The sequence below is a fragment of the Taudactylus pleione genome, unplaced genomic scaffold (assembly GCF_031769625.1).
Source record: "Taudactylus pleione unplaced genomic scaffold, aTauple2 ptg000156l, whole genome shotgun sequence".
Classification (NCBI taxonomy): Eukaryota; Metazoa; Chordata; class Amphibia; order Anura; family Myobatrachidae; genus Taudactylus; species Taudactylus pleione.
Window position 1 is genome coordinate 19,808,151 of NW_028284558.1, and position 25,986 is coordinate 19,834,136.

The window sequence follows — 25,986 nt, forward strand, 5'->3', positions numbered from 1 at the left end:
ACTCTTCCCACATCTTATTCATTTTCCATTATACCCATCTTCCACAAGAAGAGACAATTTACACGTCTTTTCTCATGTCTTTTCTTTTTTTCAAGTACGGCGATAACATGCAGGGCTGCAAGGAGGGATGTGTGACCGTTGCTGACGCCCAGGACGCGAGGTTGAAAGGGCAGCACTGTCATTTCCTCAGTGGCACCCTTCTCAGACTTGAGGGGAGCCTTGAATGATAACTTGCAGCCTTTACGGGTGCTTGCATGTCCCTAGGACATCCCTGATGCCCAGCCACCTGCTCCTGGCCGCTTTCATCATAATCACATGTTCTGGGGGTGATGTGGAGGTGGAGGGCAGCACGGGGAGCAGAAGTGCCCTGATAACATGTACTGTATGCATGTCTTGTATTATTTATATGGCTCCAAACAGGGGAATATTAAGAGAGGAGGGAGCCCGTGTGCAGTCTCTCCATCCGAGCCCTCTCCTCTCTATCCGGCACTGCACTGCAGCGCATTAGAAAGCACTAGTAGACTCTGTGAAGTCTACTGCACATGCGCAGGTCCTAGAAGAAATGGCACAGTGGCAATTTTCCTGGCGATTAATCTATTGTACATGCACAAAACGCCGGGAAAATGGTGACCGCAACATTTTCCCAGTGGTTTGTGCAGCACTGATGCTGCTCACGTGGGACTCCGGAGAGATAAGTATTGATGATATGGGTGCAGGGTGTACGGTTTGTGCCCTCATTATTGATACGCCACTAGCTCCAAGCACTGTATGCAGCGCCTCATGAAATTTCAATGAACAATACGAAATGGGAGCAACAATGGTAATAAGAGACAAGTAGGACTGAGCTCCGTGCTACACCTACATCCATTTACATGATAAGCAACAACCTTTGCAGTGACTCATTCATTTGTATGGAGCATTTATTTGAGTTAACAGCTCTCAGCACTATGTGTCGTGATCACAGTTCCCACTGTAACATCATCTGTGCTATCATCTGTGTCCCACGTAATGTTCGCGATGTTTGCCTGTTGCTTGCAGGCAGTGGATCTGGGAAGTCGGAGTTGGGCGTCTTTTTACAAAAGATGGATCCTGCTGCATTTGCATAATTTCTCACATCCACTGCGACTGAAGACGTAGCACTGATCCTTCACGTTCACCATTGAATCATTACCATAGTCTGTATTTATTGGATCTATTTAGAATGTGCTCCATTAAACTGTAGAAATTAGTAGAATAATGCCGGGTACACACTAGATTATATGTCGTCCTATTCGACGGATCGGGCCAACATATTGGGCACATCATCTAGTGTGTACCCACTATGCGCAACATTCAGGTCATTCCATCGACTGTGCATGCACGGGCGAAGGAGCGACTCAGCTGCCGATGCAGGCAAGTTCAATGCTGCTGGTCAAAGACATATCGAGCATTCAGTCACCAGATCTGCAGTGTGTACTAACTGCCTGATATGTCGTTCATCGGCACCTTCAGGCGTCGTATCGGTGGGTTGCCTAATGTGTTTTCACCTTAAGCCCTAGTATAGGTACATCTCTCAAGTATGTAAGCTTTATTACAGTAACAAGGAAAATGATAAAGCAAGGCATTATTGGGTTCATGCCGTGGCGCTAATGCAGACTTTATTAGGGAAAACTGTGCAAATTTGCGCTGTACTAGGAGCATTTAAACAAAGACTGAGGGCCTGATTCAGAGCCGGACGCTCTGACAAGAGCGCTCGCTCTGAATCAGGGCCCTCCTACCTAAAATTGGAGCGGCCTCCTGGCCGCTCGCATAGCTGTGGGTGACCACCCACAGCTTATGCGAGCAGCCAAAAAGATGGTCGCGATAGTCAAGACCATCGCGACCATCGGGCTTGCGACGAGACCCTGCGGTAAGCCCAGGAGTGCTTTTGGCTCTATCAGAGCCAAAAGCATTTCCACTGACATCACTAGTGATGTCAGTGGGGCCGGCCCCAGACGGAAGGCATTCCCATGGGAGCGCCTCTGTCTGGGCAGCAACGCCCCCGGCACGCCCACCAAAGGGGGCGTGCTGTCACTCACCATCGACAGCACGCCCACTTTGGTGCGAGACCCATAGCGACGGCTTGGCCGTCGCTAAGCGGGCCTCGCGCTTGTGGGTGCAGGGTGTGTAGTGCACACACTCCACTGAGCCCAGATGGGCTCACACCACACACCCTTCATCCATAGCCTCTCCACCGATGTCACTGTAATCACAGGGAAAATGGCTTTGGTTCCATTTTCCCAAAGATCATTGCATTCCCAGGAGACTCTGGCACAGCTCCAGAGTCTATGCAGCGCATGTGCTGATGAGAGAGGTGGGTGCTTTCTTCATTGTTATTGTTGGCCTTTTTTAGCCTGGATGTTTTGCTAATTGTATTGGTGCACTAGAAGAAAGGTTGTTATAAAAATAAAACCTACAGTAATAATGAATGTCTTTTTTGCTATCAAAACAACCATTGAAAGAATGTCTTGTGCTTATGACATGGTTGGTACAATATGACCCAGCCAACGGTGCGATGTGATGTATTGATACATCGCATGTGCCATACGTACTGCATGATCCGGTATACGATGCCGCATGTAACAGCACCTGGTCCTTCACATTGTCCCGTCTACTATGCAGCACGATGCGATGAGTGACATTCACGTACGTGCAATCTAGCATACACACTGCATGATCCATAAGATATATCATTCCAAAGCACATTGGAACGATGTAATGTAAGATATATAATATATTGTGTACCCAGCTTAAGTATATGTGGATGTAAGGGTAAAGTTGAGTACACACTATATGATACAGTATATGGTATGATATATCTTTTTGACACGGAGCAATATATTATACACATTTCATAGTGTGTACTTCCGATCCATCGTTAAATGACAATCGTTCATGTCCTTGTCCAATCTGTTGTTCTGCACAGCAGATGGGACGATGCAATGAAGAACGTGGTGCTGTTAAATCCAGCATGTAACGACACATTGCATCTTCGTACACTGTTGTACACCAGATGTATGGTTACATCGTATTGCACCGTCATCATATATGTGTACCCAGCTTTGGTATATGTAAGCATAAGTACGCCACCTGGTGCATATGCTACTGGCAGAGCAGAATTAATCTGCAGATGCTAACTACTCAGCATACAGTATGGGCAAAGCTAACTATGCTATTTTTCCATGCAGAATTTTTCATTGACCCACATGGGTCCAACTTAGCATGAGCCCCTTTGGGTTTATTGCATACATGCCCACTTTCCCGATTTGGCCGGGAGCCTCCCGAAAATCGGGTGCCGCTCCCGGCCCCCCGGAAAAGTAGGCAGGCCTCCCGACTTTTCCAGTACCCCCCGCAATGTAATGCTAAACCCCCGCTGCGAAGGGGCTGATGACGCGATTCGCGCTGAAACGCGTCATCATAACCACACACCCCGCATAGCAATGCCGGAAATATCTGCATTTTGTTGTGGGGGCGGAGCCTAAATGACCCTATTGCGTGGCTCTGCCCCCAGTCCCACCCCTAAACGCTGGTAAAGTGTCCGACCACGCCCCTCTATACAGGCCCCGCCCCCTGCTACACCGACCTGGCTGCTTCCTCCCGGAGGAAGCAGCCAAGATGTAGGCAAGTATGGTTTATTGGTACAGGCACAAAACACATTTATACATTCCACTCTCCTGCAAAGTAATAAACTCCTATAGTGCTTACCGCAAGATGCTGTTTCATCAGATCTGTCCCCACAGTCATCCTCCTGGTCGCATACCCATGATTTTGATATACATCGTCCATTGCTGCAGGAGAACTGATGAGGCTGACAAGTCCTCGCTATAATGAATGGATACAATCATATTAGTGGATATGATAACAACATACTAATACAGTATATTCAATAGGTGCAATACTGTGTCAATTCTAAGAAAATATACAAGACAACATGGGAGACTTTACCTGAATACACACTTTTTGTGCCAATTTTCTCAGTCCACTCACTTTACTTAGATTGATGTCTACCAAATTATAATATTGTGTCTCTTGTTGTATTATAGCTACAAGATAGTAGTTACGAGGGGCACTGAGTAGAATGCGGGGGATGGGACAAATTACAGTATGTCCTGGCCCGACTGCAGGACTGGACCAGACATGAAAATGTAGCCATGCCCCCAATATTATGCCTCCTCCAGCATCGCATTGCTACTTCACGGCGATATATAATTTCCATGGGGGCGCAATAAGCACATCAATTCGTAGCCTCACCTACGATTGCACAAACCCACTTAAAATTCCAGGTTCGGGTACCTTTAATGGAGGTCTTGACAGTTTCAAGTTTTGGCTTTTATGAAGCATTAAGGGTTAACTATTCCCCATAGTGCAGCAACAGTTGTTGCAACAAAGTAAAATACAGCCAAGTTCTAGTGAATTAATTGGGAGGAAAGATGAATGTGAAAGCTGGCTTCACACAGATCAGCTGAAATCTCCAACTTCCAAGTAGACAGGCTTAATATATGCTTAATTGTTCCAGCACAAGGCAGCACAGAAGAGGATAACTATAGCATGCAAGTCTTCAAATATATATATCACTCAGCAGATGTGAATTTAAGAGATGAAAAATCTTTTGTGGAAATTTACCCCTAACTGCTAATGTATGCGATAGATACAAAGGATATTTTTTGTAAATTATATCTCAACAATTTTGATTTTATTTCAGGGAAGCACTTTCTATCATAATGCATTTAGCATTACCTGGAACATAAGCATTTGCTCTTTCCTGGGGGCATTTACGATAAATGCCCTATAAACATACCCATCCCACCACCACGTCATCTGCTAAAATCAGAGGGGTTGCAATCCTCAGTACAAGAAGCTACGTGTAGTGTGTAAGGTCAGGTACACATTACAATGACGGGCAATTGTGCAGATGGTCGGGATGGTTTCCCTTCACCTCGGACCATCACAGATTGGCTGATGCTGTACACACTACACGATTTAATGAATGATGGAATGATACCTCAGTCTGTCCTTCATTAAAATACACAGCCACACACACGATATAGTTTCATTGACTGTGCAGCAAGGTCAATCAAATTATTTCTTATATAGTCAGAGGGAGTGCGCAATTGTGCATACACATTAGACGAAATGCACAGTTTGTTGTTCCGATACGACAAATCATGCTGATATCATTCTAATGTGTACCCAGCCTTACACATATGTACTAATGACAGGTAAACAGTGTAGTGGTGGGATCAGGGGTACACACTCTCAAAAGTCCTGAATGCAATGTTAGCTACACTCTGCTGGTGAATGTACCTAAACAATACAAAAATGTAGGCAAATGGGAGATTCAGCTGTCTGTAATGCAGTTAGATTATACTTTTTTTTAAAGCCCTGCAGGGGAATGCCATTGTGACCGTTACTATTCACACTCTGCCACTTTTTCTCGGGTTTCATTGGTTTTCAGCAAATAGTCATCACCACCATTGACTGTCAGCCTCCTCTGCACACCAAGGTGTGTCCCCCAGATATAAGAGAGCAGCAGGTCTTTTTACTGCTTCCGGCCAATCTTCTTGGGCAATATGAAGTTGTATCACCTCTAAGTTAGGAAGGGTCTTGCTTATGAGAGAGGAGTTTACAATCTTTGCAGAATGGGATGTGGAGTAGAAACAGAAGTTTAGTCTTTCTGCAGAGTGTTGGAAGGATTTAATCAGGGATTGATGTGTGAGGGGAATGGCAGATAGCAGGAGGCTGCAGAAGGAGGTACAGAAAAAATTTTAGCAGTTTGAATGGACTACTTTCTTTAATAATAATCTTTATACAAATATGAGGGAGGGTAGATTAGCCTCCCTCCCCCTTAACTAATTCATGTTAAATCCCTTATCTATCAATTCAGGTAAAACTGGTCAGTGGCAGGAGTGTATGTCTGCCCCCTCTCTAAGTCCAATCAGAAGCTAGGAGGAAGGCAGGCGATCGCACGGCAAGGCATTAGCACACCCAGTATGTCTTGGCATGCAATAATTTTGTGTATGCAGGCACCCACCAGCCATTCATAAGATGCCCACTTGTGGACGTCATCTCCTGGAAGTGCATGAAACCATTGGTACATCGAGCACCAACGGATGCGATCGCAGCGCTTGAGGTTCACTATACCCTGCCGCAAGCACTGCGATCACTTCAGTATGTATTTCAACCAAGTGACGTGTACTATGATGCTGCCTTTTAATTTTGCCCACCTCTGAAACGGCATTGAGACACTCAGGCACACTTTTGTTCACACCTCCACTCCCCCTGTTTCTAGTGGACTGCCCCTGTCACCACCCACAAATGGCTTCTCCTGTCATTCACTCTGCTGGGCTGTCTATGCACAGCAAGCGATCGCTTCGCGAGCATTCAAATTGGTTGCATATGTATGCTCAGATTGCAAATATCGGCCAGCTACGAGCGATCACATCCTAGCAAGCGGGTCTGAATCAGCTCCTATATTCAAAGATGCTCCTACAGTAGATTAAATCCATTAATGACTCAGAGACCTCGCACTCCATTACATATGAGGAAGAGAGGAAACAGTTCATCTCTGAATTATAAATCTAAGATGAATAGAGAGACTACATATTGGTTCCCTCAATACAGGAATGTTTCAGATGGTTATCTGTCCACCCAACTATATTACTGTAGAGATAAGGACTATGGCCCTCATTCAGAGGCGGTCGCAAGAAGCGATCGCTCTCTCTGAATGAGGGCGTCTGCTTCTTTTTTTTATTGCGGCTTCCTGGTCTCTAGCTAAGCTGTGGGTTACCACCCACAGCTTAGCAACCGACCAGGGTGATGGTCGCGATGGTCAAGACCATCGTGACCATCGGGGCTTGCGATGAGACCCTAAGGTTGGGTCTCGGCAACCGCAAGCCCCAGGGATCTTCCTGCTCAGATCGAGCAGGAAACTCCCCACTGACATCACTGGTGATGTCAGTGCGGCCACCCACAAAACGGCAAGCATTCCATAAGGAATGCCTCCGTTTGTGTAGCCAACCCCCTGCTCTGCCTACAAAATGGGCCGAGCTGTCGATCAACATCAGCAGCCAGTTTCTCTCTCACTCCGGGGCTTGCTACTGTATGTAGGAAGGGATATTTTGCAACTAAGCTTCTAATAAAGAATAATATTGAAGGGTGTCCGATAGTATTTTATGATACAGATAGAGAAGGCATAACTATGCTGAATGATTAATTAAGTGAAAATAACTCAAGTTTTTGATGTTTCTAGAAAAGAAAAATAATTCTCCAAAAAAATCATACTTTTACCCCTTACAACACAGGAGCCCTTTTATTGAGGCATTCTATAATACAACATTAGATGATTTCAGAAAGCTGTGTGAAAGTAGGAAAAAAAATCTAAAGAAAATCTTGGCAAACAAGAAAAGCAGGCCTTGTATAGTCTGAAAAATGATGACACTATCATAATTAAAAGTGCTGATAAAGGAGGAGGAACAGTAATACTGAATAAGGAAGACTACTTCCTGAAAACACATAGACAGATCTCTAATGCCAGATTTTACATGCAATTGCCAATGAATCCTACTGAGAAATATCTGTTGGAATTTAAAGTACTTTTGGATCTAGCACTCCAGAGAGAAGCAATATCCAAGAAAGAATTCCTATATTTATTTAATATGCACCCAATCGTTCTGACATACTACCATCTCCCTAAGATGCATAAATTGCTAACTGCACCACCTGGGCATCCCATCATATCGGGCATAGGGTCTATAACTACTAACTTGCTAGAATTTGTTGATTAAATTCTTCACTGCACATGTCACCTCTCTAGGATCCTATATTAGGGATACTAAACAATTTTTGAATATGATTAAAGACATCAGATGGTGTGACTATTACCATCTTGTCACCTGTGATGTCAAATCACTCTATACAAACATCCCACACCACAATGGTATAGAAGCAGTAAGATTTTATCTACCACAAGATCCCAATTTAGGAGAGATGAGACGTGACTTTATTTTGGAATCTATCGGTTTTATTTTGTCACATAATTATTTCTTGTTTGATTCACAGGTTTTTTTGCAATTACACAGGACTGCCATGGGCACCAAGTTTGCCCCTAGTTTTGTGAACCTATATGTAGGAAGTTTTGAAGATCCAATGATCTGGAATTGTCCTTGGGGAAAACTTGGTGCTATATGGCAGATATATTGATAATTTGTTCTTTATTTGGAAAGGTTATGGGAGTTCTATAAATTATTTTATTAATCACCTTAATTTAAACTCATTTGGTTTGAAGTTCACAAGCACAGTTAGCAACTCTAAAATCAATTTCTTGGATATTGCTCTCTCTGTTGAGGAGGGGCAGATTAAATCCAGCACATATCAAAAAGAGGTGGATACTAATTTTTTTTTACATTTCTCTTGCTGCCACCATCCCAAGTGGAAAGAAAATATTCCTAAGGGTCAATATATAACAAATAAGAGGAATTGCTCTGATTATACTACCTATCAAAAGCAGGTAGATGAGCTGACAAAGGCTTTCAGGAATCAAGGGTACCCTATGGATTTATTAAATAGATGTAGGGAAGAAGTGAATCAAATGTATAGAGAGATTCTTCTGACTAAGACTACAACTAAAAAATAAAGGGATATAGATAAGAACAAATGTAATAATTTCTCTCTACTGAAATGATATAGGTTACTATCACCATATCTAGAACCTCAAGCTAAAATAGTGTTCAGAAAAACAACAAATCTTAAAAACAAATTAGCTCCCAGTTTTTCCAAAGTAAGAAGAATAACCTGATTGAGGATTATAGATTGAATATAGTCATTCTATTGGAACATGGCTACCTACACGTTTAAAAGGTTGTTACAAGTGTGGGAAAAATAAATGCATTACTTACAATTATATCAGTCATAAGAAACAGTCTTTCTCTTCTTATTCTATGAATCAAGAGTACAACATTGAACATCTTATCAAATGTCTGTCAAATTATGTAATCTATGTGATAACGTGTACTTGTGGTATACAGTATATGGGTCATACCACACAAAGTTTAAATACTCATTTTTAGAACACAGGAGGAACGTCATAAAGGGTGTTATGACACACAGTCTTTCTAGACATGTATGGAATAAACACAATTGTGACAATAAGGTTCTAAACATTACTGGTATTGAACACGTACCCACCACATGTAGAGGAGGGGATAGATATGGAACACTCTGCAAACGGGACGCATACTGGATTTTCACCTTTGGGACACTTTTCCCCAGGGGCTAAATGATTCCCCAGGGGCTAAATGAAAGTATAGAACTGAATAGTTTCTGATATTGAGCTTATTGCCCCTATCTTCCAGCTGATAGATGTTATGATTTATGTCACTACTCAAGAGATATGTCTCCTGTTGAGTTATGGATCCAGAATTGTAATCCATTATTATATTATAATATATTACATAATATAAACACAATTAACAGTAACCTCTGGACATATATATTCCACTTCAGACAGGCCAATCACTATAGGTGCTACACTAACCAGTTGGTATCACCAATGTTTGGTGCGACTTACCTATTCGGATATAGAGTAGATTGCTCTTTGTTTTATTCAAGAGTAATACAACAGTGTTATAATTTTTGTGACAGTAATATATACATATATATGTATTTATAATGGCAATATTTTTTTTCTTCTGTAGCAATAGCATGATTATCGGGATATACCCATCACAAGACACTTCAAGAAACTAGTATCAATAGATATTATTACTCTTGAATAAATAAAGCAACAATAAAACATAATAATAATGTCATATTCATTGTAAAAAAAGATTTGTAAGGAGTGAAATTCGAACCTGGGTTGTCACGGTGTTAGACGTCTTATCTCTGAGCTATTTCTCAAGTACACTTATTTAATGAAAAAATATGCTCTATTTAACTCTCGTATAACACCTTCCCTATTATTAATGTGAATGTGAGTGCAGCCAGTTATGATTTTATGTATATTGAATGATGTTGAAATACAAAATAATTGCAACATCTATTCATAATGGTGTCTTGGTAGATATGCACCTGTTTGTAATTTATTATATACAAAGAAAATGTTGATTTTATTAGTGAAGATTTGTGAGATATACTAGGATGGACACACACCCATACAGGTGATCCTGATGTGATCTAATCACTATTGGATTCCCACTGGATGACCCAAGCTTAAAAGCACTCATAGATTCATTAGGAGACTTACCCCCTGACGAAACCGCCAATACCTCCAGCGGAGAAACGTGTAAGGGTCTCCTTTGCATGCTACAAACTGGTTCTATGCTCCATCACAAACAGCACACCAGTTAAGAACCGAGATCTGTACATAAGATCACAACAGCAGGAGGAAAAAAGTGACAAGGCCCATCAGTAGCGACCGTGAAGTTCTGTCTGACCCACACAGACAGATGGACACATTTTCTTCAATAGCCGGTCGGCAGTAAGCTATTACCATCTTGACACTGTGTGAGAACCAATTACAACTCCTTTATACATACTCACAGACTCTGACACAAATCATCGGGGGCTGAAGTATATACTGCTGAATCAGTGTTATGACCTGTCTGAATAGATTGGGTTGATCACCTGCTGCATAAATTAACTGACAAGAGTGGATATACAGACACTAAGTTACAATCCAAAGTCTAACATCAAACACCTCGGTGTATACGACTGTGAGCTGTCTAAGTATTAGTGACACAATATCTGGAGTATTTTATTACCAGAGAAAGGTTAATATTGACCACATTATCCATTTGGATGTCAGAAACTGTTCTGTGAAATTAGAGCTTAAGATGGCAGTACATTATGTATTTATATAAGAGACACCTACTGCAGAGGTGAATCTCTCATTTCTTCATATGAGCCATTATTGTAAAAACATACCAGTTTGTATTTTATGATTGTGTGTGTATATTTTGTTACTATTTACTTTTCTCTTTTATATTGCGTTTTGTACTATGTAATAAATTGTTACATTTTATAATTAAGCGCTCCTTGTCTGGATAAGTCAATACATACTTATTATCACTGGCCATTTAGGACATTTAAACTGTGTTAATTGACAATGTTTCCAGGCTATATATTTTGATAGACCAGGTGGGAATAACAGATTAATTCAAGTTTAGGAGCAGCTTTTTAGGTACCAATACACTTGAAAGGACTATTAATCCATGTGCGCCTGAATTATATATGTTATTATATTTTTATATATTCTATTTTCGTAGTCGTGCAGACATTCATCATTTCTTTTCTACGGTGTCACAGGTGTACCTGAAATACCTGGAAGGCACTACCACCCACTGTGGACAGCGAAGTGGACGACCACAGGTGCTTAATGATCGTGACCAGCGGAGGCTGGTCAGAATTGTCCGTGGTAACAGACAAATGACACTGGCTTAAGTCACATCCACATTCAATGCAGGAGGTACCAGAAGCATATCCAGCAGGTCAGTGCAGCATTCTTTACCTTCGATTGGACATGGGAGTAAAAGACCCACCAGAGTATCCCTGTTTACACTACGACTTTGGACACAGCGCCTCACCTGGGCTTGTGACATCACTAATTGGACCCTGAAGGACTGAACATGTGGCGAGGTCCGATAAGTACTGGGTCCAGTTGTTTTGGGTTGATGGTAGAGTTCATGTGTGGCACAGATGCCATGAGGCCATGGACAGCAATTGTCAATAAGGCACCATGTAGGTTGGTGGTGGTTTAATAATGGTGTGGGGTGTGTTCATGTGGCATGGGTTAAGTGCACTGGTTCACCTGAACATGTCATTGTTACTGTTACGTTGCATTGCTTGATGACCATTTGCAGCCTTTCATGGACTCTACAGTATGTACACCCAAAAAGATGGAATATTCCAGCAGGATAATGCACTGTGTCATTGGTCCCAAGTTGTCCAGAATTGGTTCATGGAGCATTCTGGAGAATTCCAATGAATGGTGTGGCCACTACATTTACATGAACCCAATCATGCATTTATGGGATGTGGTGTAGAGGAACATTTGCATCCAAGATCCTGCATCTGCAAATATCTGGGAGCTGTGGGAAGCTAACCAGTCAGCATGGGTCAACATCTCTCCAGAGGTCTTCTGTCCACTTGTGGATTCGATGCCATGTTCAGTTGCTGCACTTTGCAGAGCTAGAGGGGGTCCTACACGATACTACTCATCTATCCTATGACTTTTGGCACTTAAGTGGATGTTATATTATGCTGCATTCCAAGGACTTCAGTGTATTCAATACAGTGCATTGTTGTTATCAATCTGATGCATTATCATGCATACACTATCAGTATTTACTTTATCTATGATACTATGAAAACAGTCTGCGCAGTCTATTTTCATAATATTGTAGTCTATGTGAGGTTGGCAATACCTCTTTTTTTCTGACTGCAGCAGATATATATTAATATCTAAGGTGCAATCAGAAATTTGGAGAATAATTATTTACTGCACTTACTATATATAATAATTGGATAATTCTGACCCATCTCCAGAAAACATGCACAGTGGGTGCACACCCCAACCGCTCCTACTGCGAGCAGGTGAGACAGGATAGACCTGTAATAAAGGGAGGGAAACAAGTCAAAGCACCAAGGGGGGTTGGGGTGAAGCCATAGGGAATTTATTGGGGAGCAGCAGAGAGGGCCACAGTGGGGCCCAGACCATACACTCTCTTATGGTTAGCCAAGCCTTTGTAGTGGATGACCAAACCTCCTCTTGTTGTTGACCATACCCATTAAGCATGGGCCCCTACTTCTGCATTCCCCTGGTGGGACCTTCATGCCCCAGTCAGACACAGACTTTATTATCTGAAAAGTTAATATGTGGGTTTCATTTTCCTATAAATGTACCCAATTCTGAGTGTTTCAGATCTTGTTAATATTGGGAAATTAAAGAAATGAGAAATAAGGAAATACAGTAAGTATAACACAGTAAGAAGAGGAGTTTCTCTCTTTAGAGGATTAAAGATTATTTTTATTTATACAATGTTTTATTTAGAGATTAGTTAAGAATGACATCAATAAAGGACAATTTGTAAATAATAAATTCCCTCTATACTATTCTGTTTCTTTTCTTGTATAACTCAGGCCGCATAACTGATCACCCAAACCACACTATGATCCCTACCATAACATGACTGTGTCCAGATACACCAATATAATTTTAACCACAAGTTACGATTGTCACTCAAAAATCAAGACTATTGGTCGGTAGGGCTTCATCTACAGATTCATCCTCGTACACCCAGCCTCAATATGGCATGTGCCGTTAGACACCTGGTGCCAGTGAGATGAGTGAGCAGTGCAGAATGGTGTAGAGTCCTTTTAGCTTCTTGAATGTGCATTTTAGTCGATGCAACTAAACCACCTCACGAGATTACTTGTATATCTGTCTGCGATTCAGTCTGAATCTGTGCAATTTAACTTGGTGTGAAAAGAAAAAGCAGCGCCATGCATCGTAGCACTGCGTAAACACAAACATACTCGCACCCATATATACAAGTGCCACATATCAAATGAATCAGTGCATTCACGTGAAGCGGCTTTGTAAGACACACATTCTAGCAGCAAAGATGCGAAAAAGACGCTCAACACTAGCCAAGTCACACAGTATCTGGTGCACCAAGAAGAGCTATTTGGCACAAATGTTGCAATAGTGTATGAGGACACATCTGTATATATTTAGTGTTTTCGGAAAACAGCTACTGTATGTGTACTAATTAAAGTTGTAGAAACAGCTCTGTGTTAAAAACATGTTAAGCAGTTTCAACCTTTTCTACTTTTCTATGTGAATGCCTTAAAGAGGCAGACCAAAACCTTAAGGATACTGTGACCAAACTTTTTATAAGTCCAGTTAAATCTAATCTAATTTAGATTTGATGAAAACTAGAGAAACAGAATGATAGAAGGGAATATTATTCAAAAAGTACGGAAGAATCTACTGCGGATATAATTTTCCAAAGGTTTCAAATCAAAACAGCCATAGATTGTCAAATAAGAAAAAAAAATCAAAAGCTATTTGTAGCAGTTTTAATCAATTTTGATCGATTTAACAAAACAAAATTTACAAAAATCTCGTTTCCCATCTATTTAATTGATCGATTGTTTTCCCCGCTGTTTGGTGCTGTGTAGCACTGTAGATCACTAATAATAAATCATACAAATATGTGGTTTCCAGGGTGTGTACAGTACATATGTAAACCCAATTAAAATTATATTGTCATTGTAATTAAGTAGTCTTGACTTTCTCAAACAATGAAAACCCTTTTAGTGATTCCAAAGTGAGTAGCTAAACTGATTCATCATAGATTCCCCCTGCTCAATATTTAATATATTATATTGGAGAAATCGATAAATGCAGTGCAAACTTTGGGTGAAGTTTGGAAAATTGGTGATTTATATGTCAATTTGCCTTTATTAGATTTGGTGAACAGCAAATTGACCTTTAAAACACAATAAAATAAAGATTTTTTTTCCCATCATTTCTGCAAATCGACCTTTAATAGATCAAACACCACACATGCCTATTTAATTAACATTCATTAATGTAATGTCATAAATGTAATTAATGTAACAAATACATTTGTATTCATTTGCCAATTGATATAAAGAAGAAAAACTTAACTTTTTTAGTGTTTGGGAAATGTCAAAATAATTATGCAAAAGTCTAAATGACAGACGTTTGTTTCAATGAAGTTTAAAAATAACTAATTATACCTTTTATAGAATTTCCCTTCTCTTCATGATGCTATATGAGGTATTAGTTATAATCAAATGATTGGTTGCTAATTTTGTCTATGTGAAAAACATTCTCATTTTGCATAGAATTAGCAAGCTACAAAGAATCAAATTTCATCTCTTAAGATGGGTACACACCGAGACGATGTTGGCACGATATGTAGTTTCCGGGTGAATCGGACCGACATATCGGCTTCATCGTTCAGTGTGTACGGTCAATATGCGCGCCCCCGCGGACGAGGTATTGTTCCGGTCTTCATTACCTCATTCAGATGTGTCCAGGATCTGATATGTAAGCTGGGTACACATCATTCAGTGTGTGCTCAGTTTGAGAATAATTTAGAAACCGGGAAAATGTACACGTCTATTACTACTAAACAGAAAGACTCTTGCTATCGGTGCTAGCAATAATATACTGCAAATCTGTGTGTATCTAGCAAATAAAACCATGGGGATTTTGTCTATATTTTGGTTAACAGATTGAAGCTGGCAGCACTCTGTCATGGGACCCCAAGTGCACTGATCTCTCAGATATAGAGGGTAACATCTATGCAATCTATGCTTGTGAGCCACACCAAACTAGGCCTTTTATAGCCTTGACTGAAAGCAGCCATGATAGCACTAGGCAAAATTGTGAAACAAAACAGAATAGAAATATGCCTGTATTGTACATGGTACCAGCTGAGTGACAGCATTAATGCCATATATGTACTATTAGTACTGCAACTTTTTCTATGGGACATCATGCGGCTGATGCAGGGTTGTACGCCAGTCCATTAATCTTCCATTTTTTTTGCGGTGCACATGCTCCGGAGCCAAGCATACGCAACTACGAATGAGTCATACACTAATCAGTCACAATTAGTAACGGACGTGGTCTAAAAGGCAGTGTGTAGTGAAGAAGTGTTGGACAGAACTGTCAACTATGCAGAAATGAAACTATGCATAGATACAGTACTTCTGTTTTTTGGTGTATCTTTTGCATCGAGTATAAAGCTCATAGGTAAACACAGAGGGGGTTTCCGGTTGCCTGGAAACCCCCCTTCCCCAGCCCACACCATGTTCACAATAGAGATAGTAATATAATAAAATTTTACTAGTGGTGCATGTTCTTCTCAGTACCGCATATGAAATAATTAGCACCTGTGAATCTTTTAACATTTGTCAGCCAGTAATAAATATACCTATGCACCAAATAGGAGATCTTGAAAACATGCACTGTTAGGGGTGCACTTCTAGAGACCAATATGTAAATATATATCCAGGGTAGTGCTGGGTTCTTCTGCTGCTCCCCCTGACTCATGAACTTGCTCCAATGCTCGGGAATGGAGCCCACATCTGAAATCAAAACATTCTGCTCAGACAGGATCGCATACTGCCGCATCTAATGGCATACTGTGGTCGTTGGTACTGTATATGCTGGAATTATGACACACAATATACTTTGTATGACGCATATTAAAGCTGGTTAAATGCTAATTATACTCAATACATGGACTGGCCACACTCACTCTAAAATCAAGCATTTAGAAACCCCCTTTTAGAAATCCTGTGTTTGCCACTGAAGCTGGTGTGTCATGCACCGAGCTCTCAGGCCATGTTACTTCTCTCTTCGTTGGCTCTGCTGGCTTTAGACCTCTCTGCAGTGCTCTGTCCACTCTGTCTCCATGCTGGAGTTCCCACCAGTACCAGCGCATGGGCGCCGCAATATATTGGACTCTGTCACCAGCTTCCTCTCAGCCAGTCAGAGTGCTGATCCTGCTCAGCTCAACACAGCATACAACCAAGACCCAGCAGCCACTATAAAAAGACTTCCTGGAGCATTAGCCAGTTTCCAGTGCAATGTTGATTCTTCAGACTCCGACCTGGTTCACAGCTGTCTGCAGACTACCCAGTTCTTCCTGCTCAGTCATCGCAACCTGAACGCTGGTTCCAGTCCAGTTAAGTATTCCGGTCCCAGTACAGTATTCAGATCCAAATCTGGTCCCAGTCCGGTCTAGCGTTCCGCTCCCAGTCTGTTTCAGCATTCCGGTTCCAGTCTGGTTCAGTATTCTGGATCCAGTCTGGTTCTGCATTCTGGTTCAGTAATCCCGGTTCCTGACCAGTTCAGTATTCTGGTCCCAGTCTGGTCCAACATTTCGGTTCCAGTCTGGTCGAGCATTCCAGTTCCAGTCTGATTCAGTATTTTTGTTCCAGTCCATTCCATCATTCGGGTTCTAGCCTGGTTCAGTATTCTGTTCCCAGTCCTGTCCAGCATTCCGGTTTCAGTCCAGTTCAGTATTCTGGTCCCAGACCGGTCCAGCAATCCAGTTCCAGTGTGGCCCAGTATTTTGGTCTAGCAATCTGGTTCGAGTCCAATCTAGTATTCCAGTTCCAGCCCAGTTCAATATTCCGGTTTCAGGTCCTGATTCAGAGCCGCTTGCTAGATGCGATCGCTCGCACGATGAGTATGCAAATTGCGTAGGCAGTGCTACCACACAGCAATGCATTAGCACGCCCAGTATTTCTTACAGAGCGATCATATAGTGTATGCAGACACCCACCAGCCTGTTTTAAGATGCCCACTTGTGCACGTCATGTCCAGGAAGTGTATGCAACCATCGGTATATTGGGCAACATCGGATGCTATCGCCGGGGCTTGAGGTTGACCATACCCTTCCGCAAGCACTGCGAGCACTTCAATGTAAAAACAAGCCAGGTGACGTGTACTATGATGCTGTCTTTTAATTATGCACACCTCTAAAACTCTGTTGAGATGCTCAGGTACGCCTGCATTTGCACCTCCACTCCCCCGTTTTTAATGGCCAGCCCCTGTCAAACGGCTTCCTCTGTCCCTCACTCTGCTGGGCTGTCTATGCGCAGCGAGTGAATGCATTGTGAACTTTCACTAAGGTATGCACATGCGCACAATGCATACATACTGCATACCATCTGCAGCAGCGAGAGTATGCATCTTAGCGAGTGGGTCTGAATCAGGCCCTCAGACCGGTCCAGTACTCTGGTACCAGTCCGGTTCAGTAATCCGGTTCCAGTTCTATTCATTAATCCGGTTCTAGTCCAATCTAGTATTCTGGTTCCAGCATTCTGGTCCTACCTGGTCATCTCCACTTTCCACACATCACACTATCGTTTTGTTCAAGGTAGCTTCCAGTGCCACTCATATTTAGTAGATCTCCTGAACTCTCAGTTACCACAGTCCTGTATCCTTCTTACCTCATGTGAAGGAACCTAATAAAGCCACCAAGTTTCCTGCACGTAATCTCCTACCCAGCTCCAGACACACAACCTACAACGGGTTCAGACAAATCCTCAGGCATACCATAGTGCAATACTGCTCTGATACAGATTACTGCATATCACATGTAAACCTACAGTATATTCTGTGCATGTAAGGTCTAAGCAAAGACTTTACCCAAATTTGTCCATGTCTATAGAAAATTATGATATTCATCCTTGATAATAGCCTGTCAAAGATCTGTGTTGCAATCAAATGCTGAGTACACTCTTAAAGACTGATACTTTGTCAGAGCGGCCGATTTGTATGCTATCCACACTTACCAATCGGCCATCGATATGTCTGGCCTGACATAACAACTCATCGGGCATTTAAATTTGCCTGTCCAGTTGTGATGTCAGTGTCAGCGGTCCCTGCAGCCAGTGTATGAGTGGTTCACAGGCATATTGGGTGTATACACCTGCCAATGCACTCTCGTTATATAGACAAGTGTATACACAAATCACTAAATAAATATTGAATCACTCCCTGTATTTGTACAGAACACAAATATAATTTAGATTAGGTTTCTTTAAGTATATAATTATTGCATATTTATAAGGCGTCATATACAGTGCCCCAGTAGTGCCCCTTATACAGTGCCCCCAGTAGTGCCCCTTATACAATGCCCCATACACAGTTCCCCCAATAGAGCCCCTTATACAGTGCCACCAGTAGTGCCCCTTACATATAAAACACACAACAGAAAACACAATACTTACCCAAATCCCCGCTCCTGTGCCCGCCGCTATCTGCACCTTCGACTCAGCACTATGGGAGAGACGCCATGACGTCTTTCCCTTCACCCACTTTGTGAGCCGGAAGATCGAGCTCATGAGTGAGCTCCAGCCTGCCTCCGACCCTGGGTGCAATAGCCAATGTCTAACTCTTATTGGCTGCTAAAACAAACACACCGCCACTGGGCAGTACGCTTACTGTCAGTGAGTGTACTACCCAGCGCTGGTGTGCTTGATTCACTGAGTAGTGCGGACCTCACTACACAATAAAACCACAGACCTGGACGGTGGGCAGTACCCCCCCACCTCCATGCCGCTGGTCCGGCAGCGCCCCCGCTAAACCCCCCCTAGTTACGCCACTGACTACTGTATAAAATCAGTTAAATCACAAGCCAAAAGACATAGTAATCTGCAGTGCTGTAGTTCAGATTATCCCAAAGATGCACAGCAGGAAAAGTAGTGGACATGTAAAAAGCATACACATCATGCCCTGTATAACACAAAGAGTATGGATGATAGTTTACAACCCAATATGGAGGAGTGAAAACATACCAATGACTGGGATAGGAGATTGCAGGAAGTGAGCATGCATAATAGAGACAGTACACAAGGCAGCAATCTTGTGGTTGGTTGAGTATTGGGGGAGATATTGTGGTATTGGATAATTGTCTATTTTGTGGACCTTCCCTCCTGTAGATGGCTGGAAGATATTAATATGTTGGTGAGGTGATGGAGGGGTGGGGGATTAATTTTGATGGTGGACTATTTAATTTTTCTGGTTATCCGCTGGTGCTCTGCATAAGGCCCGCTCCCTTCCGACTATGCAGTCTGGCACAGCTAATTATATTACGCCTTGTCATTATGCAGGGTCCACAGTGCTGAGTCTCTGTTACATGTTCATAAATTGTATCAGAACTAGAGATGTGTGGTTCGGTTCTCCAGAAGTTTTATTCCACTCGAATTTTGTGACAGATCCGAGTCATGGTTCTCATCTCCTGAGGAGATCCAGATAAATCTGAGTTGTGGTTCTGATCTTCCAGCTGTTCGGAATTCAGATTTTAAATCCGAATTTTGGGTTTTGGATTGCAAAAATTACACGAGTTTTGCTGTTTTATAAAACGTTTTATATAATATTTTTTAAATCCAGACCCGAAACCAAAACTTGAGGATGATTTTGCAAAACCAAAACACAAAGATGAATCAAGATCTAAAACCAAAACACGGGGGTCAACGCACATCTCTAATCAGAACATGTGACAGCTGACCCCCTTCCAACTCCCACTTTACACAGAATGTGCAGTTGCTGATGATATTATGTAGATGAGAAGCTTTAAAAAAAAAATAAATCAAATTTAGTTGTCCGGACCCAGTGGAACCCCTACACAGTCTGCCTCCTTGCCTCTGCAGTCCTTAAATCGACACCAGGATTTAGACAAGATTTTTAAGATACATCTTTAATTTTTTTCAGAATGTGATGTCCTACTATGGACCACAGTTCTACCCATGGTAAGCCAAATAGAGGCATTTACCTGTGTGTTCACACCGTGGTCAAAATAGGAGATGATGTGATCCACATTTGCATTTTGTCTGGTTAGTAAATGACCCTATTTTAATTTGTTACATGTCTTTTTTTTTTTTGGCCAAATTAAATAATACTATTTCTGTAGAATAGTACAGGCCATTGGCAGTAACAGTGTGTATTATATTTATGCAATGACATGGTCATTACTTTCTAAAAATAAATAAAAGCCTTTTGAAATTAAAAAAGAACTGATGTCTGTTAAACAAAGAGACTCTTGGCTCACGTAGAATAAGAAAGTACAACCATTGGAACTGATCATACTTTTTAGTAAATTAACGTAATTATTCCATGGCTTTTCAAACTCGTAGGTTTCTTCAATTGTTCAGTTTTCAATGTAAAAAAAGCTTGATTTATAGGGATTTGAAAGCTTTGTACTTAAACAATGCCACATTAATTTTCAGATTCACAATAGATCACTTGAATTTATTAAACATTCTACAGACTGCTTTATAGTTTTTGCAGAAGACATTCAGGGAAAATGTGCTGTACAAATTTTACAATGGATATAATAATTAAATGGAAAATAGTTTTAGTTTTTTGCTTTGCTAATGAAAAAGTAATTAAAGAGTACTTGTCACTTTGCTATTTTGTTGGCTCAACCAATAATCGTGAGAATGCAGCACTAGGTTACAGTATCTAGTGTATACTGGTTATAAGGTGCCTGGCTAATAGAAAATGGAAGGGATGCATTCTCATGAAACATGTCTGAAGGGTTGCCATCAGAAATTGTGGGGCCCAGGACTGACAAAAGTGGTAGGGCTCCACTCCCCCAATGTTTCTGCGACTCCAGCCCCGCAGCATCTCTCCAGTACCAGCCAGTCCCCCTTCTGTCTCTGCCAGCCTGCCCCCCTTATGTTTCTGCCAACTAGCCCCTCCTTATGTCTCTGCCAGCCAGCCCTCCCTTGTGTCTCTGCCAGCACCCCTTATGTCTCTGCCAGCCAGCCTTCCCTTATGTCTCTGCCAGCCACCCTTTATGTCTCTGCCAGCTAGTCCCCCCTTATGTCTCTGCCAGCCAGCCCCCCTCCCTCTGCCAGCCAGCCCCCCCTTATGTCTCTGCCAGCCCCCCCTTCTTTCTCTGACAACCTGCCCCCCCAGGACATGACACTAACCTTCTCTTCTGACTGGCATGGACGCTCCTAACACACCGTGGGCCGCGGCTCCTCCTCCTCTCCCTTTCAGTGGCATGACGCGCATGCCGACCCGACTCGCAAAAAAAAGAACGTTATTGCACAGCAGCAGCCACGGCAGTACAAGGCAGCGGGCCCCCTGTCAGTGCACTGCACAGGGGTACTAGTGGTACTGTAGTGGCTGGTGAGTGGGTGGTAGGAATAGGAGGGAGGGAGGGCAGGCATTAGAAACGAGTGAGCCCCCTTCTTTGTCTGAGTGTCCGGGCCCAGTACTAGAGTCCCAGCAGTCCTCCCCTGATGGCAGCCCTGCATGTCTGTATGGCAGTGAAATCTACACATGAGCACAGGACTACATGATCCAGGATTCTATGAGGAGCTTGGTACAATGGAAGTGGGAGATGCCACTTGGAGAACTTTCTGAAATGAGAAGGATTAATATATTATTATATATATATATATATATATTTATTAGAGATGAGCGAGTCTGGTTCTCAGAGAACCGGACACACCCGAACATTGCAATTTTGAGTCGAATCCAAGACCGGCTCAGGTTTTCCAGCATGACTCGGATCTCAAAACGAGGCAAATTGTCATCCTCATGCTGTCGGATTCTCGCGGGTTTTGGATTATATAAAGGTCCCCACAATCTGGGCCATTTTCACTCCGGCTGTGGAGAGAGAAGCTAGCAGACGTGTAGTCACTGTCAGTCACTCAGTGTGTGTGTGTTCAGTCGGAGTCTTGGGCTGAAAGCTGCTGCTGTGTTGTCCATAAAGGGGTTTAGGCTGCAGTATATAAAGGGGTGCTTCCTTCAGTGGGTGCTGCAGCTGCTGTGTCACTTGTCCTGTCAATTAACTGTGGCTGCTGCTGTGTTGTCCTGTCCTTCAGGCTAGGGCTGCAGTCCATAAAGGGGTGCTTTGTTGTCCAGGAGAGTTGCTCTGTCAATTTACACTTCCCCAGTGTAAAAAAAAAATTAAAGTGCTTTTTTCGCTTTCTTTTATTTTGTGTGTATGCGTTAGCAACCTAGATGCACTATTATTTTTCAGTGTCACTGCCGCAATTTATCGTCCACATATTTGTTACTCTGCAGGTGGTCTGTACGCACTCGGCAGGGGTGCTTTGTTGTCCATAAAGAAGGGGTGCTGTCTGTGTTGTTCATCAAGGGGCTCTTCCTTTGTTCAGGGGTGCTCTTCCCCAGTGTTAATAAAAATATTGTTCAGTGACACTGCCGGTCAGACCGTAGTGTAAGTTTGTTGATGGAGGACGATCAAATGAGAGGAGAGCAGGAACCACATACTGTATCAGTCTTGCAGCTGCTGCCAGCAGTCATGATGACAATGCAAAGCCGTCAATGTCAACTACGAAGGCCGAAGCCCAAGGGTTTAAGTCAAGGCATTTAAAATCAAACAAGCAATGTTTTACAGTGTTAAAGAAAAAAAAAGAAAAAAATTAAAAGCTAAGTTAGCTGCAGAGATACAAAAAATTGGCAATATGCCATTTACTACATGAAGTTTCAAGGAAAGGATAAAGGATTTATTTATGACTGGTGGTTCTGCATCTTATGATGATGTAAGCCCTTCTCCCTGTAGAAGTGTTAAAAAAATAAAAATTGCTAAGGTACATGAACCAACTGTGTGCTCAAATAAGTCACAGATCCCCGAGCAGAGTCCAAGTGTGTCCGCAGTTGCCATGTGTGAGCCTGACCTTTCTAATACTGCACTTGAAGAGGATCCTCCTTCCACCATTTGAGTGCCCTCTGCAAATGCACGGATGAGCAGCACAAGTCAACATGCTGACGTAGAAATCGAGGATGCTTCTGTGGAAGTGCATCAGGAGGATGAGGAGGATAATTCTGTAGTTGGCACTAACAAGGATGATGAGGATGTTAATGATGAGGATGTTGATGCCAAGGATGTTGTTTGTGTGAATCAGACAACAGTTGTTGCCCATGGTATGAGAAAGCTCATTGTCATGCCGGGGCAAAAGACAAAAAAATCCAATTCTCATGTGTGGAATTATTTCCACCCAAATCCGGACAGCAGTTATCAAGCCATCTGTAACATTTGCCAAACAACAGTGAGTAGAGGTAAGGACCTTAACCATCCAGGAACCTCCTCCCTGTTACCTCACTTTCAGCGCATTCATCAAATTCCAAAGTGTTTGCAAAATTCAGAAACTTTGGCTAAAAATGTAGCAATCAGTCCAGTGTCACCTAGCTGCTCCCTTCTCCCTGATAGATCCAAGTGCCTGCAATCTCCACCAGCAACACCTGCATCATCAACATCCTCAGTCGTGATTGGAAGTAGTACTGCTGCATCCAATTTCATAAGCATGACTGACTCCTCTCCTATCCGTGATTCCTCAGAAGGATCCTTGAGTGCTACGCTTGTTGCTGCTGATGTTGCTGCTGCTGGGGGTGGATCATCCCAGAAAGGCACCAAGAAGACTACTACTAGTAGTAATTTAAAAAAACAATTGACTATTAAACAATCTTTTGATAGAGGAGGTAAGTATAACAGCTGTCACTCAGTAGCACAGCGGATCACTGATGCCATGACAGCTGTGCTAGTATTAGATGGTAAAATAATAAAAAAACAGTATGATAGTGTGGAGGAGGTGCTAAAGGAGGATGAGGGAAAAATTTGTGTCCTATCTGACGCTAATGAGGATATTGATGATGAGGATGTTGTTTGCGTAAATCAGCCACCAGTGGCAGCAGTTCTTGCTCGTGATAAAAAGAGAGCCAGAAAAGCCACTTCATGGGTGTGGAATTATTTTAATCTAAATTTTTACAACAAATAATAACAAAAAAGTGAATTCTGGTGCAATACATTGTGTCAGCCCAATCTTAATCCCTAGGCCTGCCCAATCAGGTGAAGAATGTAATAATGCATATAGATTTAGGGATAGGATCTAAGGCGATACAGGCATATAAAGTATAAATAAAATAAATAGAAATAATCAAACCAAAAAGGTTGTTAAGGCAAGACTTCTCCTTTTCAATTGCATCAACTCCAAAGACGAGATATGAAATTAAACACAAAGGGAAAAAAAACACATATGTGTAGTACTGCTAAAAATAACACAAATAAATAAAATAAATAATTCTCCTTTGTGTATAAGGAAGAAGAAGGTGAGGATGATAGGTCTTTGATCCCAGGTAAATATGAATCAAGACAGGACAGGACCTCACCACCACTAGTTTTATGGATGGGCGTACCATAAACTCACTTGATGAGTGTGTTGGATACGTATGTATGTGATTTTAGCTGTTTATATAATTTTTTGAAAAAAAAATACAGATCCAAGACCAAAACAAAAACATGCAAGGGTGATTTTGTAAAACCAAATCCAGATCCAAACCCTTGAAGGAGATACAGATCCAAAACTAAAACACGGGGGTCGGCGCACATCCCTATGTGGCCTAGCGTATGGACAATCGAAATTGGAGCAGCTGAGTATGCCACGGATATTTGATATTATATGCCTTTACAACTTGCGGTAGTATTGACTGCCACCGTCGGTACGCATATTTCACATCTGCTTTTGTCAACTGCCTAAACAAAATTGTATCTTTTAATGCACTATTGGGTGCCCCATTTATTGTGCTTACTTCCAGATGTGTGTGTATGTGTATGTGTGTATATATATATATATATATATATATATATATATATTAGGGATGAGCGGGTATGGATTTTCGAAATCCGAACCTTCCCCGATCGCCCCCGATCCAAGCTGGGAACCGAGTCCTGCTCGGGTTTTCCCGCCAGACTCGGTTCCCGGAACGAGGCAAAACGTCATTATCCTGGTGTCGGATTCTCACGAGAACCGGACTTTGCACATATTTAGTGCCTCCTGCCCCACCATCTTCACTCCAGTCCTGGAGAGGGTGGTGAGAGGTAGTGAGAGGACGTGTCTGTGGGAAAGTGGTGTTCCGTGGCGACCTGCTCTGCTGTTTCAGTCTGGGGGTACCTGCTCTGCTGTATCAGTCCAGTCCAGTTGTGCTGTGCTGCTTTATCAGTCTGGGCTGGGGGTGACCTGCTCTGCTGTATCAGTCCAGTCCAGTGGTGCTGTGCTGCTGTATCAGTCCAGTCCAGTGGTGCTGTGCTGCTGTATCAGTCTGGACCTGTACCTGCTCTGCTGTATAAGTCCAGTCCAGTGGTGCTGTGCTGCTGTATCAGTCTGGGGGTGACCTGCTCTGCTTTATCAGTCCAGTCCAGAGGTGCTGTGCTGCTGTATCAGTATCAGTCTGGGGGTGACCTGCCCTGCTATATCAGTCCAGTCCAGTGGTGCTGTCCTCTGCTGTATTTTCAGTCCAAATAATTTTTACAGGGGCTGCCCTGTGTGGTTTAGAGGTACGCTGCCCTGTGTATATTCACTCCAAATAATAAGGGGTTATTTAATTCATCCAAATAAATTTTACGAGGTTATTTAATTAATCCAAAAATATACAGGGCCTTCCCG

At 42.3% G+C, this 25,986-nt stretch overlaps 1 protein-coding gene across 1 annotated transcript in view; it reads right to left on the reverse strand.

Annotated features, from left to right (window-relative positions):
• Nucleotides 1-25,986, reverse strand: part of LRP1B (LDL receptor related protein 1B) — a 1,691,377-nt gene that overhangs the window by 739,768 nt on the left and 925,623 nt on the right. The window contains exon 18 of the mRNA XM_088474914.1: nucleotides 3,724-3,840. Within this exon, the coding sequence (XP_088331040.1) occupies nucleotides 3,724-3,840 (117 nt within the window). The remainder of the gene's footprint in view (nucleotides 1-3,723; nucleotides 3,841-25,986) is intronic.